A 17,270-nucleotide genomic window follows, 5' to 3' on the forward strand; every position below is an offset into this window, starting at 1 on the left:
TGTTTTTTGAAGATGGACTGCCTGTTGCAACGCTAGTTTGATGTTGCCAGTAGATGTTACACATCTACAAAAAGAAATATAGGAAAGTTAACAACTATTAATCCTACAAAAATGCAATCCTCAACTCATGAAAATACCATGCTTGACCTTAATTTGTTATTAAAAGACCTTATAATCACCCATGAAAAGACTTTACCTCGACTCTAACTGGAAGCTGGACTGTGTATTTATAATAAATATTGGACCCCCTACTAGAATTATAAATTCTTTTCATAAGTCAAGGTCTACCCCTGAGTAGTTTATACGGTGAAGTTGGTTTGTCTAAGTTTGCACAAAATTTGAGTTGGATAAAACAACCGCTGTAAATTTACAAGTAAAGGTTTGTTAAGATTCCGTCTATTTTATTATTGGTTCAGTTCTAGTACGGTCTATTCTCTTAACATCTAAAGTAAGAGGAGCTATATGGATCCATTAATGAAAATTGGGACCTTTTCCGTTCGTGCCCCCCCCCGTACGTTATGCGCCCCCAGTTATAGAACACAGAACACGTGCCATTACATAGCAAATCATCATCTAAAAATATGGTACGTGCGTCTGGGGGGGGGGTGGGTGCAAATAATATGGGCCCACTAAACTGGGCGCGGGGGGGGGGGGGGGGCAAAACAGAAACGATCCGAAAATTGTACTAACTCTTGGCAGCCTGCTGGGATCCCTCTCCAGAATGGACCTGACACACATTCCCAAAACCTCACTCTCCGGCGACCAACACTTGGTTGGGAAACTCTGCGTCAGCTGCTTGCCAGTCTTCGGCTCATAAAACCTCCCTGGAGAAACAAAAACTTCAACTCTAGCGTCTCTGAACTAAGGTTTTCATGCAAATGTTGACGTCAAATCCTACCTACATATTTATATAAATTAGAAGACTAGAAAAAACGAAGTTCAAAAATTATTTATATTTTTTGAACAAATTATTATGCGGAGCTAGCGAACATTTAAATAATTGAGGAATAAGAAGTCAAATATTTTGCTTTCCTAAACGCTGAATGTACCAAATTTGGTATAATTTTACCTTAAATTGAGAATTGAAAAATATGTTTCTTTACTACCCTTATAATATTTCACAACTAAATCATAAAAATTTATGATTTTTTCTATGGGCAGAGTTCTGAACATGACTTCTATTAGAAATTCCATTGAGAATTTTGTGCTAAATGGTAGAATTTCGATCAAACTATAGTCTTAAACTTAGTGAGAATTAGAAAGAAAGTTTGACTTACCAGATTAGAAAGACAAGCAATTTGATTTTGATCAAAGAAATTATATAAATGAATCGTCAAGAAATGGTGCTGAGAATCAAAATTCGGTTCAAATTGGTGAATCTAGATAACTATTATTAGAGTTAGATTAATTGATGTTAAATCATCCCAGCACGTATTAAATGATGATGATATCTCCGGAAGTGTGAATGAATTCTTAGAAAAGTGCAAATGCATTCCATTTATGGTTCCCTTTGCGACTGATTTGCAAAAGCAAACCATATTGGGTATCCCTTGCGACCCCCACTATAAATCACGGTGCTAAGATTAGTTTTGTATCTTGACTTTTTCACACTGATAATGGGTATATATACAGCTGATTTTTGAGTCCTTTTTCATCCCCAAATTCAAATCACCATCTTGATCTAATAATCAGATCTCTCCTGTAAATCTCTAAATTCTACTGTAAAATATCATTTTGTTATTCTCTCATTTTTGAGAAATTAATTCTTTTACTTAGTTAAAAACGCTTTTTATTCCGCTTGCGAAAGTCCATAACCCAACAGGTTATGGGCCCAGCAATTTTTTAAGTCATAAACTTAATTTCCAAAACAAAACTAATTTGTTGTTGACAGTCATAATCCTTTTCTGCTTAGTACTTTTTCTTTTCACAACTGTTTTGCCTGCTCAAATTTCAATGGATCAACAGACAGTGAAGCTGCTGACCTACACAGGAAAGGCACAGGACTTTCCAATCTGGAGCACAAGATTTGTGGCGATGATGCAGACGAAGGGACTCTACAAATCACTACTGGGGACAGAGGAGCAACCCAATGAGCCTGCGCCACTGGCCAATGGGGCAACCAATGATGAAAAGAAGAACCACAAGGTGCTGAAGGATGCATATGAGAAGGAAGTTGCAGACATCAAGGAGAAACGGAACAATGTGTGGTGCCATCTGGCACTGACTCTAGATGCAACAACCCTCATGCTGATGAGACATGACTGTGTGGGAGATGACGGCATTGGAGATGGAGCAAAGGCTTGGAAGCTTTTGCAAGAGAGATTTCAGAGTGTGGAGACGCCGACAGTGGTGACTTTAGTGGCACAGCTTGCTCGACTGCAGCTCGAGGATTCTGAGGATTTGGACAGCTTCTTCATCAGAGGACAGGAGTTGCTCACAAGGCTACAAGAAGCAGGGGAAGCAGTCTCAGAGACCCTCTTCAACGCCTTGGTCCTCAATGGTCTGCCAATGAGGTATGAAAGTTTTGCTATACAGGAAAGCTTCAACCCGGCAACGAACTTCACAGAATTGAGGAAAAGGCTGCAGAACTTTCATGAGAGCACGGTGCAGAGACACAAGGGACAAAGTGGTTCAGTGGCACTGGCAGTGAAGCGTGACTTCAAGAAGGGACCCAAGAAAGGAAACTGCTTTGTGTGTGGGATCCCTGGACACTTTGCCAAGGACTGCAGGAGGAAGGAGACAGCACAATGCAGCAAGTGTGGTGAGAAGGGTCACCTAGACAGGGCATGCAAGAGACAAAGAGATGGAGGCAAACATGAGTGAGTGGCAATGGGTCAAACATTGGCTACACCAGACGAGGAATGCTGGGCAGTTCTTACCCAGTGGAAGACAGCAGGCATGCTAGTGGACAGTGGTTGTACAGATCACATAGTGACGAACATCGATGCGTTCCTGGACTTTGTGCCCATTCAATCAGTGGTCAGAAATCCCAACGGAGAGGCTTCCAGAGTGGTGGGCAGAGGCTGTGTGAGGATCAGCATACCCTTAAACAAAGGGGAATTCCAATGCGAACTCAAAAATGTTCTGTGTGTGCCGGACTATTCTTCAAACCTCCTATCAGTCTCAAGATGCACGGAGTGGGGACATAGCTTCACTTTCGAGAAAGGAAACAGCTGCATGAAACTCCAGAAGGGAACTCGGGTAAAACTAACACAAGAAAATAATTTGTTTTACTTACCCTGCAGCGTTCTAGAATTCAAGATGAGTTCCAAAAGCGTGAAACTTGACAGTGCAAGGAAGTGGCACAGACGATTGGGTCATTTGAATCAAGCGGATGTGGTCAGGAATGCACCAGAGACAGTGGGGGAACTCGATGATGTATGCAATGTGTGTGCATTGGCCAAGATCACAAAGACTCCAGTACCAAGAGTGGCAGAGACCCAAGCAGAAGAGAAGCTGGAGAGGGTGTTCACAGACGTGATGGGACCTTTCAGAGTAGAGTCACTGTCAGGGTTCCGGTTCTGCATAGTGTTTGCAGACCAATACACGAAGTTTGTGTTTGTGGACTTGCTTAAGGCAAAGAGTGAAGCACTGGCCAGCCTGAAGAAATTTGTTCTCAGTGTGGGGACGCCCAAGAAGCTGAGGCAAGACAATGCGAAGGAGTTTCTCTCAGAGCAGTTCGAGACGTACTGCCTAGATGCAGGCATTCTACAGGAGAAGACCATACCAGAGACGCCACAACAGAATGGGTTAGCTGAGAGGTGCAACAGGACACTGCTGGAGATGGCAAGATGTTTGCTCATTGACTCAGGACTTCCAAAGATGATGTGGGGAGCAGCAATTCTTCACGCAGCAAGGATCAGAAACTTGGTTGTGAGACGAGGAGAAGAAAAATGCCCAGCAGAGCTGATGAGAGGTATAAAACCTAAGCTTCCAATTAGTAAATTATCTATTTTTGGTTGCACAGTCTTCATGAGGAAGAGGGACAGAGAAGTCAGCAAACTTGAACCCAAGGCACTGGAAGGAAAGTTTGTGGGTTACACTGAAGGAGAAAACGGATACCTGGTTTACATACCCAACACAGGCAAAGTGATGGCAGTTCGAGATGTGATCATCAAGGAGTCTGAAGTGGGCTCAATCCCTGACAACAAAGAAACGGCGGACCTACTAGATGATGGGTCGGAACTGGGAATCTGCCACCCAGATGATGGTCATCAAGACGATGACAACAGAGAACGACAGGACACATCTACTGCAATAAAGGAGGAGTGGCATGACGCAGGGAGCGTGAATACTCAAGAAACAACACTGAGACAAGAGGCCTCGGATGTTGGAGAAACAGCACTAGATGAAGGATCTACTGCAACAAGAGCGAGTCACAGAGACTCAGATTCACTGGAAGACAGTGACACAGAAGACTTCTCACAGTTAGTGACAGTTGGTTTCAATGAAGATGCACTGGAACACGCGGACAGAGCGGAGCCCAGACGAGGGACACGAGCAAGGAATGTTCCGCAATTTTTTGGAGAAGTCAGGACCCATCTTGCTGTGACTGAGGACGACTATGTGGAACCCAAAACAGTCTACGAAGCCAAGCAAGGTGACGATTGGGACCAGTGGCACCGGGCAATGAAGGACGAGGTCAAGGCACTCCAAGACAACGAGACTTGGAACCTAGTGAGACCACCCACAGACAGGGACGTCATACCGGGCAAATGGGTTTACAAAGTGAAATTGGGACCCAGTGGTCAAGTGGACAAATACAAAGCGCGCTATGTGGCGAAAGGCTTCAAACAAGTGGAAGGACTGGACTACTTTGAGACTTTTGCGCCTACCTGCAAACCAGAGACATTCAGGATTCTACTTCAACTATCAGCGAAGCAGGGCCATGTGATGCACCAATTTGATGTCAAGACTGCTTTCCTGCACTCACCAATCGAGGAAGAAGTGTATCTGGAACAGCCACAGGAGTTTGTAAAACGCGGATCAGATGGGGAGAAGTTAGTATGTCGACTAAATAAATCAATTTATGGTTTGAAACAGGCTGCTAACAACTGGTACAAAGAGCTAGCAAACTTCCTACTGAGACAGGGGTTCACCAGAAGCAGAAACGATCACTGCTTGTTCGCAAGATCAGAAGCAGAGGATCACACCTTCATCTTGGTCTGGGTTGACGACATCATAGTAGCATCAAGAAGTATGACAGTGGTCTCTGATGTCAAGAAGGCACTAGAAGCAACCTTTCACATGGAAGACAGAGGGAGACTACACTGGTTTCTGGGTCTAAGAATCAGACGAGAAGAGGGCAAAGTCACAGTCGACCAAGAACGCTACATAGAAACAATGCTTGAGCGGTTTCAAATGGATCAATGCAAACCCCCAAGAACTCCAGCTGATTTGAATTTGAAACTTCAGACAGCACAGAACGGAGACGAAGAAGTGGACCAGAGGATCTACAGAAGCTTGGTTGGATCACTTCTGTATCTGGCCAAACAGACGAGGCCAGACATCATGTTCACAGTCAACATTCTGTCCAGACACATGAATGCACCTACCAATCAACACTGGATGTGCGGAAAACGACTTCTGCGATATCTTCAAGGTTCAAAAGGTTTAAAACTTACATACACAAAAGAGGCTAGTTACGATTTAGTGGGGGAAAGTGATGCAGACTGGTCTGGAGACGTGAACGACAGAAAATCAACAACGGGCTATTACTTCAAGCTCAACGGACGTGGCGCAGCACTCAGCTGGGGTGTCAAGAAGCAGGCCACAGTTGCTCTTTCTTCATCAGAAGCAGAATATCAGGGCATGGCAGCAGCAGTTCAGGAAGCACTCTACCTGAAACAACTTCTAGAGGATTTTGGCATCCAACAGAAACGTCCAATAGCTATTGGAGAAGACAACCAAAGTTGTATCAGACTCTGCCAAAACCCAGTCATGCACAAAAGGAGCAAGCACATCGAAACAAAGTTTCACTTCATCCGGGACAAAACGGAGGATGGGACTATTTCAATTCATTACGTTCCTACAGACAAAATGGCAGCGGACATCTTCACAAAGTCCTTACCCGTTTCGAAAGTGGAAACATTCAGAGCAGTTTTGATGGGAACAGACTCTACGCAATCAGCTCAAGTCTGAGTGGGGGTGTTAAAATTTCGATCAAACTATAGTCTTAAACTTAGTGAGAATTAGAAAGAAAGTTTGACTTACCAGATTAGAAAGACAAGCAATTTGATTTTGATCAAAGAAATTATATAAATGAATCGTCAAGAAATGGTGCTGAGAATCAATATTCGGTTCAAATTGGTGAATCTAGATAACTATTATTAGAGTTAGATTAATTGATGTAAAATCTTCCCAGCACGTATTAAATGATGATGATATCTCCGGAAGTGTGAATGAATTCTTAGAAAAGTGCAAATGCATTCCATTTATGGTTCCCTTTGCGACTGATTTGCAAAAGCAAACCATATTGGGTATCCCTTGCGACCCCCACTATAAATCACGGTGCTAAGATTAGTTTTGTATCTTGACTTTTTCACACTGATAATGGGTATATATACAGCTGATTTTTGAGTCCTTTTTCATCCCCAAATTCAAATCACCATCTTGATCTAATAATCAGATCTCTCCTGTAAATCTCTAAATTCTACTGTAAAATATCATTTTGTTATTCTCTCATTTTTGAGAAATTAATTCTTTTACTTAGTTAAAAACGCTTTTTATTCCGCTTGCGAAAGTCCATAACCCAACACTAAATTTCTGAACTAATAGTACACTACTGACGCTCTTGTTTGGCGGCTGCTTTCTTTTTGTTGAGAGCTATTTTGAGATCATCAGTTGTCTCGAACTTCTCAGCCAATGAAGAGACTCCAGTGGCCACCGAGGATCTCCCATCATCTGGCTCGTTCCTCAATCTATTCTGGTTATCAGCTTCAGTTCGTCTGGTCCTCCCATTTAATAGTGTATCCTCGTCTAAATCTTCATTAGCCTGAACAAATTGAGAAACGGAGTGAAGGAAATTTTCAATTTTCTTTAAAAAAACGAAGGAATTCGGATTAGTGAACTGTTTCCTTTTCACCCCATGAACAAAAGTTTTGATTTCATAAGATTGGTTGGGCAAACTAATATGCGTATTTTTGCACTGATAATGAGTTGCACATCGATCCTTAAAAGAGGTGAGACTAGCCATTACAATTATTAGACACCATTATAAATGTGCTAAAATAGCAATTATAGGTGATAATATTCTAAAGGGAGGGGGTAGCTCTGACATTAGTTAGACCACTAAAACACCTTATAACCTAAAAAAACACAAAATAATCGCAATAACGCATATGGAGTAATTAAAGTAGTTTTCTTGGGTATCGGTACTGCTAACGATCAACACAAAAATTTCGATAGCAGTTGCTTAAAATTTTGAAGTTCATAAGGTTAAAGGCTGAACCAGTTTCTCGCAGAGCAAAACTCAGCACGAAATTTCTGACTTCTATGAAGTTTTTTTTCAGTACAAAACAGGAATGACCTTTACCTCCGCTTTCGCAACGAAATAAATACAAATTTTACGTCACTTACTTTGTCTCCTAGTAACAAATGCCTGTCCATTCCTGTTTGAAAACTTTCTCTTGTTGCCTCCACAAACTTAAACAACTCCGAAGACATTTCTCCTCGTTTTTTGGGCCGACCGCCACCCGATGCGCTATTGGGGTTATCATTATGGGTCATGGACAACCCCAACTCTTCCACAGTTTTTTGTAACTGATGGTTCATAAATGAAGTTGCGTCTGTTTTCAGGTGTTTCCGAACGTGAGGTTCCATTTGGGGTGCTTCGAGGAGCATCGGCTCGCTTGGCAGATCCGAGAAGTATTTGTTGACGAACTCGGATCCCACTATCTCGAACACCATCTGACGTTTCTCAGCGTGGTCCATAACCTTGCGAAGTTTCTGAGTCCAGTTCTCACTAATTCGGTCTTTGAGCTGAAAAAGAAAACTCGGAAGTTGAGGAACGTACGCGTTTCTGATCAGACCGATCCATGATCAGACTCATCCAGTCATTAATAAGCCAGACTTTTACTTGCTTTTTATATTACCCGTTTTCAACTGGTTCTGAGGCAGCCAATAATGACAGCATGGCAGTCATAGTCAGGCTTTAGGTCTTATTCATACTTGTTTGTTTTTTTATCTGGCTCGACTTTAGTCATGACCAGACAATAGAATGAAACATGCGAATGACCCAACACTCAGTTTTAACTTACTCATTTCAATTTTCCAATTGAGACAGATAATATGTGATCAATACCGCACACCTCAAAATGAGTATCATAAATGATGGATTTCATTATTTGAACAATTGAATTGTTCACATGACATCCTGGATCTTTTTAAAGGAGAGAATTTGAAATATCTTAGAAATGAACTCGATGGTCCTAAATGAAATGAAAGGTCTGGTTTTTTATATTGGAGTTTCATGGCTTTGTCAATGAAAACATAGTATAAGAAGTACGAGGAACAATAATTTTGCAAGAAAGTTTAAAATGAATATCGCCTGTATTGAAATTTGCAAGACCGTGCAAGTTTTCTTGGGATAAATAATCTTTAGGGGCCGATTGAAATAAAATTGGAAGAAATGATTAGAATTTGGGGTGTAAGTTCACTCACTGGGTGCCATGGTGAGTCAGGGAGGAGTGTCTCCTGTAGGGCGGAGTCTAGCCAGTGGATGCCAAATGGTCTGTACAGACTAGACACTGTGTTCCCTCGGACAAATCCACCTACTCCACCTCCTCCTCTTGTGGAAGCCATCGAATCCATTATGAGATGGTAAAAAAAGAAATTGAAGTCGGTTACCACAAATTTCAGTTAATTATTGAATTCAATAACATTTAAATGGTTATTTTTGAGCGTAAATCTATTTAATCAGATGCAATTGGTTATATACTTTTCATCAATTTTGAAATTTCTATCTAAAGTTTTGAAACTTTAGATAAAAGTGAATTTGCTGCCTCGGAAAAGAAAAATTGTAAATGTAATCCGGCCTCGACCAATTTATTTTATTTAATATAAATATATAGAAATAATTTATAGAACGCAGTAACAACTTAGTAATTTGATAATCAGAATAAACAACTCAAACAATTAACTCGATCCAAATGTATATAGTTAAAACCAACCTGATTTAGCGTAAATTGAAGCTGGAAAAACTATAGTACATGTAATCCTTCTTGGTTCATTTCAACTATCAAGATCAATCTCAAAGATATTATCAGTGCTCTCAGATCTTTTCAAATTCACCATTTAAAAATTCAGAATTGCAGCAATAGCTTTAAATAATATATAAAGTAGTTTTTACGTAACGAATGTGGCAAAAAATACTCGATTTTTCTATTACAATGATAATGAGACCTTTAAATATTGTGCATGTTTTATTTGTGCGTATAGTTTTGTAGTGTACAATGTATGCATAAATAATGAACGACATTTAAGTTTGAGCATCGTTCAGTTTATATGACACATAACAGCACTTGAACAAAAGGTATTTGAAGACATCAACAACAACTTTTAGTTTCAAACTATTTTTTTTCTGTTCAATTTGACCGTTTTATTGAGAGAAAATTATTCTTTCATTTTAAAAAAAAACGTACGCCTAAAAAACAATGCCAGATGATAAATTGTTTCGATCAGATAAAATCTCAGCCAAGAACGATATGGTACACCCCATTCGACTTAATGAATGATTATTGAGATCTTGCAAGAACCCAGCCAGGTCTTGCAAGACGATGTTAAGTCTTGAAAGATTTTCTTTCAAAATCTTTCAAAGTTTCAACTCGTTGGAACATGCCCGATCAAGATAAGTATATGACGAAAATGCTGTTGTTCAATTTTTTTTCATTATGGTAAGGCTTTGAGACCAGTATAGCTTTAAAATTATATCTTCTGCGCAGCGTAAGATATCTCAAAATCTAAAGAAAAATGTCAAGAAAACTTTTGTTCATTTTATTATACAAAAGTGATAAATCTAGAAAATTAACTGTAAATTCTTGGTGATGACCAACGAAAAACGAGACTGAACATCCAGAACAATACTTCTTTTTAGCATTAGTGCAGACTTAGTCATGGTCAGATTTTGGTGTCTATATTAAAATTTGGTGTAAATGTGCTGTATATCTGTGATACGTATGGATACCTAAATATATATCGAAACCTTTATGTGTACTAAATTAGTTATCCTCTATATCTATAATTATATCATGCGTTTTTATAACTAAAAGTTATGACTTCTATTTATTCACCTATATTAATATTCCCGTTAGTCTACTAAATTATTTCATATTTTGTTCATGCTAGTTTTATTATAAGTGATCATATTTTCACTTAGTCAGTCTGAATTCAAGTTGCTCTGCAAACGCTCTTCATATTCCTGAGTTAAACTTAGCAGTGGATTCGCACCGCGTTTCCAATAATCAGAATTCGTAAAACACAATTATTTGTGTATTCGCTCAGCAATTCCTAACACATTCTTGAGACAAAGTATTCGCAACGCGAATCCTAAACTATTCAATAAGATAAAGTATAACATGGCGCAGTCAGCGACAAAGGACAGCGGAAAATTCCCACTTGGAATTCAACTCTTTTGGGAAAAGGCGACACTAGAACCCCCCATTCGCTGGGAGTATTGGAGAACACAATTGAAACTCGCAATCCTCGCCCGAGAAGGAATTGAAGTAGACCTCCTCTTGGCGGACCCTCCAGAACATGTTCTCTTGCCTCCTGAACCAGCATATGAGGACGCAGTTGACAACCCGGCGGCACAATCAGAGCGAGACCGACGTACCCGCAATGAGCAGGCAAAAACAGCGTGGAAAAATCAGTGTCAACGTGTTATAGCAATCGGCATACTTTGCGGTGACAAACCGTGGAAGTTATGTGATCGGAAAGCATCTTCTTTGATGTACTTGAGCTTAGGCATGGAAGGGCGGCGCGTATTCAACTCAAAGAATTCGACCGTCAATCTCGAAACAATCTCAACGAAGGATCTTTGGGATGTTCTAAATACAACTTTCATTCGGATCCATAATATAACCTTCGATAGATATCTCTTCCTCACACGAAAACAGCAAAAGGGAGAACCTATTGAGAAGTTCTATGGACATCTCAAAGAACTTTCGGAAAACTGTGATCTAGGAGATAAAGGAGACACTATCATCCGGGACGTCTTTATCGCGAACATGCAAAATGAAGACATTCAAAAGGAGCTTCTTAAAGAAACAGTAGACCCGGAAAAAGCATTGGCAATAGCAATAATTATCGAGATGGGTACGCTCAACCAACTCAAAATGAATGCAAGAAAAACCGAGTCGCATTCAACTGTTAACCAAGTGCAACGGATGCGCATCGCGAATGCTACCCCTTTCTCTAATATGAATACAACAGCACGGAAAAAGCCTACAACCTGTCATTTCTGTGGATCTAGTTGGACCTCTGACCACCGTAATAAATGTCTCGCTCGGGGAAAAAGATACAATAACTGTGGTATTGAAAACCACTTCGCCAAGGTTTGTCGCAAACCTAAAGATCCCAATTCGTACCCAATACCTAAGCCGCGGGTCAATAACGTAGAAAAAGATGATCAAAATGAAGATTTCAATCAAATTTCGGCCAGTTTTGATCCTGATTTGGAGTCAAACTATTCTTCAGATGAAGATAATTATGTAGCGGTAATATCTTCAACAGATTCCACAACTTCGGTGGACGCAATCAATCATCCTGTAATTTTCGGCAATACATCAGCAAATGTTTTGGTGGATTCGGGCAGCGTATGCACAATAATAAATGAATCTTTGGCGAACTCCATCATTTCCATCATTTCCCATGACTCAAAATCGAAGTGGATACGCGAAGCGAATCCTAAACAATTAAAAACATTTTCAAACGAGCCTATTCATACGGTGGGCATTCTCCAAACTTCAATCAAAGCAGCAATTGGTACGCGAATCCAATAGAAATTCAAGTAGTGGCGGATGGACATCGTTCTCTATTGGGTAGAGATTTGTTTCCAGCTCTTGGACTCTCAATACAACAATCAAATAATCATAAAACAATCAATCAGCTAGATCAAGAATATTGCCCAATCAAAAAACAGATTGCTACTGATTTTCCTGACCTAATGTCCAGAATTGGTAAGTCCAAAGTACATACAGTTCGTTCAAAATTCCACAACCATTATACTCCATCACACCAAAAAGGCCGACGTGTTCCTATAAACTTATTAGACAAAGTATCCGCTGAGCTAAAGAAACTTTCTGAACAAGGACACATTGAAAAACTACAAGAATGTTCGGATAAAAACTTCATTTCTCCCATTGTGATTACAGTCAAAAAGGACAAATCTGTAAAATTAGCTCTTGATTCGAAAATATTAAATAAAGCGATCCACAAAAACAAGTATCAAATGCCAAATATAGATAGTCTTATCGATTCAATTTCACAACATATTAATAATTCAAATCTGGGAGATAATGTCTATTTTTCAACGATCGATTCAAAATGTGCCTATAGCCAACTAAAGCTGCATCCAGATACCGCACGTCATTGTAATTTTAATATCATTTGCGGCGAAGCAACAGGTACGTATCGTTTTAAAACGGGATTTTATGGCCTTACTGATATGCCGGCCGAGTTTCAAAAGGCAATGGATTACACATTGGTTGGGCTGACTAACACATACTGTCTTCTGGATGACATAATTGTAGTTAGCAAAGGCACCAAGGAATTTCACCTCAAATACGTGTACAAATGTCTGCAAAAACTCGAAGCAGATAACCTTAGAATTAATTTAAGCAAATGTCACTTCGCAAAACATCAAATAAATTGGCTTGGCTTCACATTCTCACAAAGTGGTGTTAAACCTATAGAATCTAAAACAGTGGCAATTGCGGAAATCAAAGCTCCAAAAACATTGAAACAATTACGGTCCTTCTTAGGTAGCGTTCATCATTTAAGCAAATTTATACCTAATCTTGCCAAAATATGCCACCCTCTTCGGCCCCTATTAAAGAAAAACGAAAAATTTATTTGGAATGAAAATCATCAATTACATTTTGAACATATCAAAACTGTTATTGCAAACGCTACAGAAATTACTCATTTTAACCGAACACTGGAAACGCGAATCAAATGCGACGCATCCCGCCAAGGCTTAGGCGCTGCGCTTGAACAATTAGATTGTGAAGGGTGGAAAACAGTAGCTTTTGCATCTCGTTTTCTTAATAGCAACGAAAAACGCTATAGTATAAATGAACTCGAATTACTTGGGGTGGTTTGAGCCATTGAATATTTTAAATATTATCTATTTGGGAAGACTTTCACAGTTTTAACAGATCACAGAGCACGTCTTTCAGTCTTAAAATCACACCGCTCTAATAAATCCTACAACAGTAGATTAACACGATGGATTGACCGTTTGTTACCATTTGATTTTAACATCGAACATATTCCTGGCACCAGAATGGGCATAGTTGATTATATTTCGCGACAACCAAATCAAAACGCTAAAAGTGTCAATCAATACGATGAGGAATTCATGGTAGCAACAATTTCCCGTATTCGCGACGCAATTACATCTTTATTTAGTCACGCGAATAAAATTCCTTTCCAAAAGCGGCACATAACCAGTAATTATAAGCAACAAGTAAACAAGACGCGCGTCCACTTTTGCAAACCTGCTCAAATTAGCATGAATAATTCAAATGCCTCAATTAATCCACTCATTACTCGAGCACAAGTAAACAATTACAATTCCGAATTCAATTCTAACTTTAATTGCCGTGCAAATCAATTGATTCAAAACACTACTGCATCCGCATCGTAAATCCAGTCAAATGATTTTAATTGTAATTTAGCCGCAAAAGCAGAAAATAAAGTAAACCACGTAATAATGTCTGCAAAAGAAGTGCCTCAATCTAACCCCCCAACTCCTACTAATGCTCCCAAAGTAACTTTCCGCACTCAATCAACCCCAATAGCGACAACTAACACGAGCCCTAACATTCATACCCCAATTTCATCACCACCCGAAATTCAAGACATTGAATTGTCCAGAGAGGAAATCTTTGAAAGTAATTTAAATCAACTCTTTACAAAATCATTCCTAGCGGTTCTAACAAGTAAGGACGCAGTATTAAAAGAAAATTAAAGATTGTGTCCTCCAAGACGACGAGAACCGCTGTAAAGAAGTCAGCCCTTACATACGTTCGTTTTGGAAGGACCTTCACGTGAGGTCCTGTTGATTGTGTGTTGACGAGCGCGTCGCCATACCAAATTCGATAAAGGAAGCGGTACTGGAATCCCTTCACATGACCCACCCTGGTAGTTGGGGCATGATTTCACTGTCTCAGTATGCATGGTGGCCATATATGCATAGAGAGATTCTAGCCAAAGCATCAGATTGCGTTCCGTGTACAGAAATTGATGCTGATACAGTTCCTGTAGACAACTACCTCGATGATGCTGTATGGGTCAATCCTGAGAGAAACGATCTGGAAATTGAGACAGCGATGAACAAGGCACAACAAGATGCAGGCTTCCGCTATCGTGACTCAGACAATAAGGAATCGCGGTTCTTAATACACCCCAAACTCACGAACCCCATTCCGAGAACGGAAAATTCATTAAATGTGAAGCTAGCGCGAAAACTACCAAACAAAAAGAGGGCGAAAAGACAGCTCGCTGGGCTATACGAAGTTTTAAAACCCGGATCCTTCGTCACTAAATCCTCCCCCACGACAACAATAATTAACGAACCGGGGCGATCACCAGTTAAAGTCAGAGATAGTGATTTGGCAAAGTTTGGCACCAAAGCTGAAAGATCCACTAATCTCTGGGCATACGCACAAAGGCGTCCTGCGCCCTATGATTAAACAACAGAAATAAATAAAGATTGCCAAACACAGCAACGACATTAAAAAGCAAAAGCGAGGGGAAACCAAAATTCGACACCGACATCGAGACACTACTTCAATTGTTTCCTCTGTCAACTCAAACGTTTCTCGAGCCCTCACCGTACGCAAAACTACAAAACCGCAGCCCAAACGACGTCGAAATGCAGCTTCAATCAACGACAATGATAACGGGACAGCTCAGGAACAACAACTGATATCAATAGTACCCGCTCCACAAATGTCTTTTTCTCAAAACCAGCAGAATCAAGACACACATTCCGACCCGCAAGAACAACAAGAAACCCGAAAACGAAATCAGCCCCAATTTTACGGCTTCACAGATGCGGATATTTCACAAACCAGTTCTCTGACCTCTACTAGTTCAGGCAAACAGAAAAAACGCAAATCGAACAGAGAGAAGAAGGATGCAGCAAACGCGAATACAGTGGTAGCCATGATTCAAAGTGCGGAACATTCAAGAATCCCTTATCCCCCAAGACCGGACATTCAAATTGGCCAAATTTCGCCACCAGATTCCAGAGTTAGATATCACGAATATGAACAAGAAAGAGAACTATCTGTTTGGGATGCAGAAAATGAAGTTTAAGCTAAAAACTCAGTAAAACTGTCATAAACTACAATCACTTATTTAGTCTTGTTCCCGCTTCTTTAATCTAATTTTAATGTTAACCTTGCTTTTAATTTATTACAGTTGCTCTTCAATTGTTAGTCTTAAATTCATTCAAGTATTCGCCCTGCGAATCCATTTATTACTGTGCGTGCACTTAAATTATTCAGTGTAATGTATTCAGTTTACATGTTGAGAATTTTGAAGCGTGTTCGCTTTACCATTCCAAAATTATTGAACATTTAGATTTTTATGTGCTGTAATTGTCTGTCAAGTGGTGATAATTTACATTCATTAGCATACACAACCAATGTACGATTGAAAGACCTCAGACTCATAAGCCTCGCATATACTTAAATTTTAATCGTTGTTATTCTTAAATTTAACATTTGTAGTACCTCTACATTTTTGAGTTAAATTATGTTCATTCCACTCGTTTGCATGTTTTGTGTTGATTCTAAAAAATTGTAAATACATTAAAAAAAATTTTTTGTCACGAGGGAAATGTGATACGTATGGATACCTAAATATATATCGAAACCTTTATGTGTACTAAATTAGTTATCCTCTATATCTATAATTATATCATGCGTTTTTATAACTAAAAGCTATGACTTCTATTTATTCACCTATATTAATATTCCCGTTAGTCTACTAAATTATTTCATATTTTGTTCATGCTAGTTTGTTATAAGTAATCATATTTTCACTTAGTCAGTCTGTATTCAAGTTGCTCTGCAAACGCTCTTCATATTCCTGAGTTAAACTTAGCAGTGGATTCGCACCGCGTTTCCAATAATCAGAATTCGTAAAACACAATTATTTGTGTATTCGCTCAGCAATTCCTAACACATTCTTGAGACAAAGTATTCGCAACGCGAATCCTAAACTATTCAGTAAGATAAAGTATAACAATATCATATGCTACCGACCTAATTTGAAATTTCTTTAATTTCATGCAAAAGATTATATATGATTTCATAATAACCATTCTCTACTCGATTTCTTTGTATGATCTAAACATGAAAAAAACATTAATGATTCTCCTTTATGAAGTCAAATTTGCATCTATGACCCCAGAACGAGGTCAAAGAATATGTAGAAGAATCAATCTTGATACACAAGAATTACGCCTTATAAAAAAGTGTATGATCCCTCCATGATATCAAAAAAAATTTATGATGACACGCAATAGTGAACTCTTGAGTGAACCACTTGCAGTAAGCAAAAATTTATTTTAAAAAAATGAGTCGTCCTTGTATGAAATCAAAAGTTTCATATTTTATCCAAATATTCAACCATAAAAATCGTATTGGTATTGATTAGCAACGCTGAAGATCCAATAGAAGACCGTAGTTGTTTATATCAACATAAAAACTAAGGATTCTAACTAAAAACTGATGAAAGTATTCTTAATTCCTAATTTGAAACCAAAAAATTTGTAATAATATTTCCATGATTAATGTAATGTTAACCCTTTAATATTAGCTTTTTATCTTTTTTATTTCTAATGAAACAGGAATACAAGACATTTTATAATTATTCATTGTTTTGAGTCCGATTTTTTCATTCGACTTTTGGAACTTTTTTTAATCACAAAGAAAAATTGTTTTAAAACATTAGAAAACAACACTTCAGTATACAACTTATGGCTGAACCTTTAAAGGAACACTGCCACTTTTTTAACATCGAGGAACACCTTTATT

General features: G+C 39.0%; 2 protein-coding genes across 3 annotated transcripts in view; both read right to left on the bottom strand.

The window, feature by feature from the left end:
- The window catches only part of LOC142334829 (uncharacterized), a 50,785-nt gene extending 41,447 nt beyond the window's left edge, over window positions 1-9,338 (bottom strand). The window contains exons 1-4 of the mRNA XM_075383155.1: window positions 8,662-9,338; window positions 7,579-7,980; window positions 6,790-6,994; window positions 691-824 (exon numbers count right to left, since the gene is read on the bottom strand). Of these exons, the coding sequence (XP_075239270.1) occupies window positions 691-824; window positions 6,790-6,994; window positions 7,579-7,980; window positions 8,662-8,811 (891 nt within the window). The 5' untranslated portion in view covers window positions 8,812-9,338. The remainder of the gene's footprint in view (window positions 1-690; window positions 825-6,789; window positions 6,995-7,578; window positions 7,981-8,661) is intronic.
- The window catches only part of LOC142356767 (uncharacterized), a 173,954-nt gene that overhangs the window by 154,382 nt on the left and 2,302 nt on the right, over window positions 1-17,270 (bottom strand). The window lies entirely within an intron of this gene.

Source organism: Convolutriloba macropyga, chromosome 2 (assembly GCF_964194025.1).
Source record: "Convolutriloba macropyga chromosome 2, txConMacr16.3, whole genome shotgun sequence".
Taxonomy (NCBI): Eukaryota; Metazoa; Xenacoelomorpha; order Acoela; family Convolutidae; genus Convolutriloba; species Convolutriloba macropyga.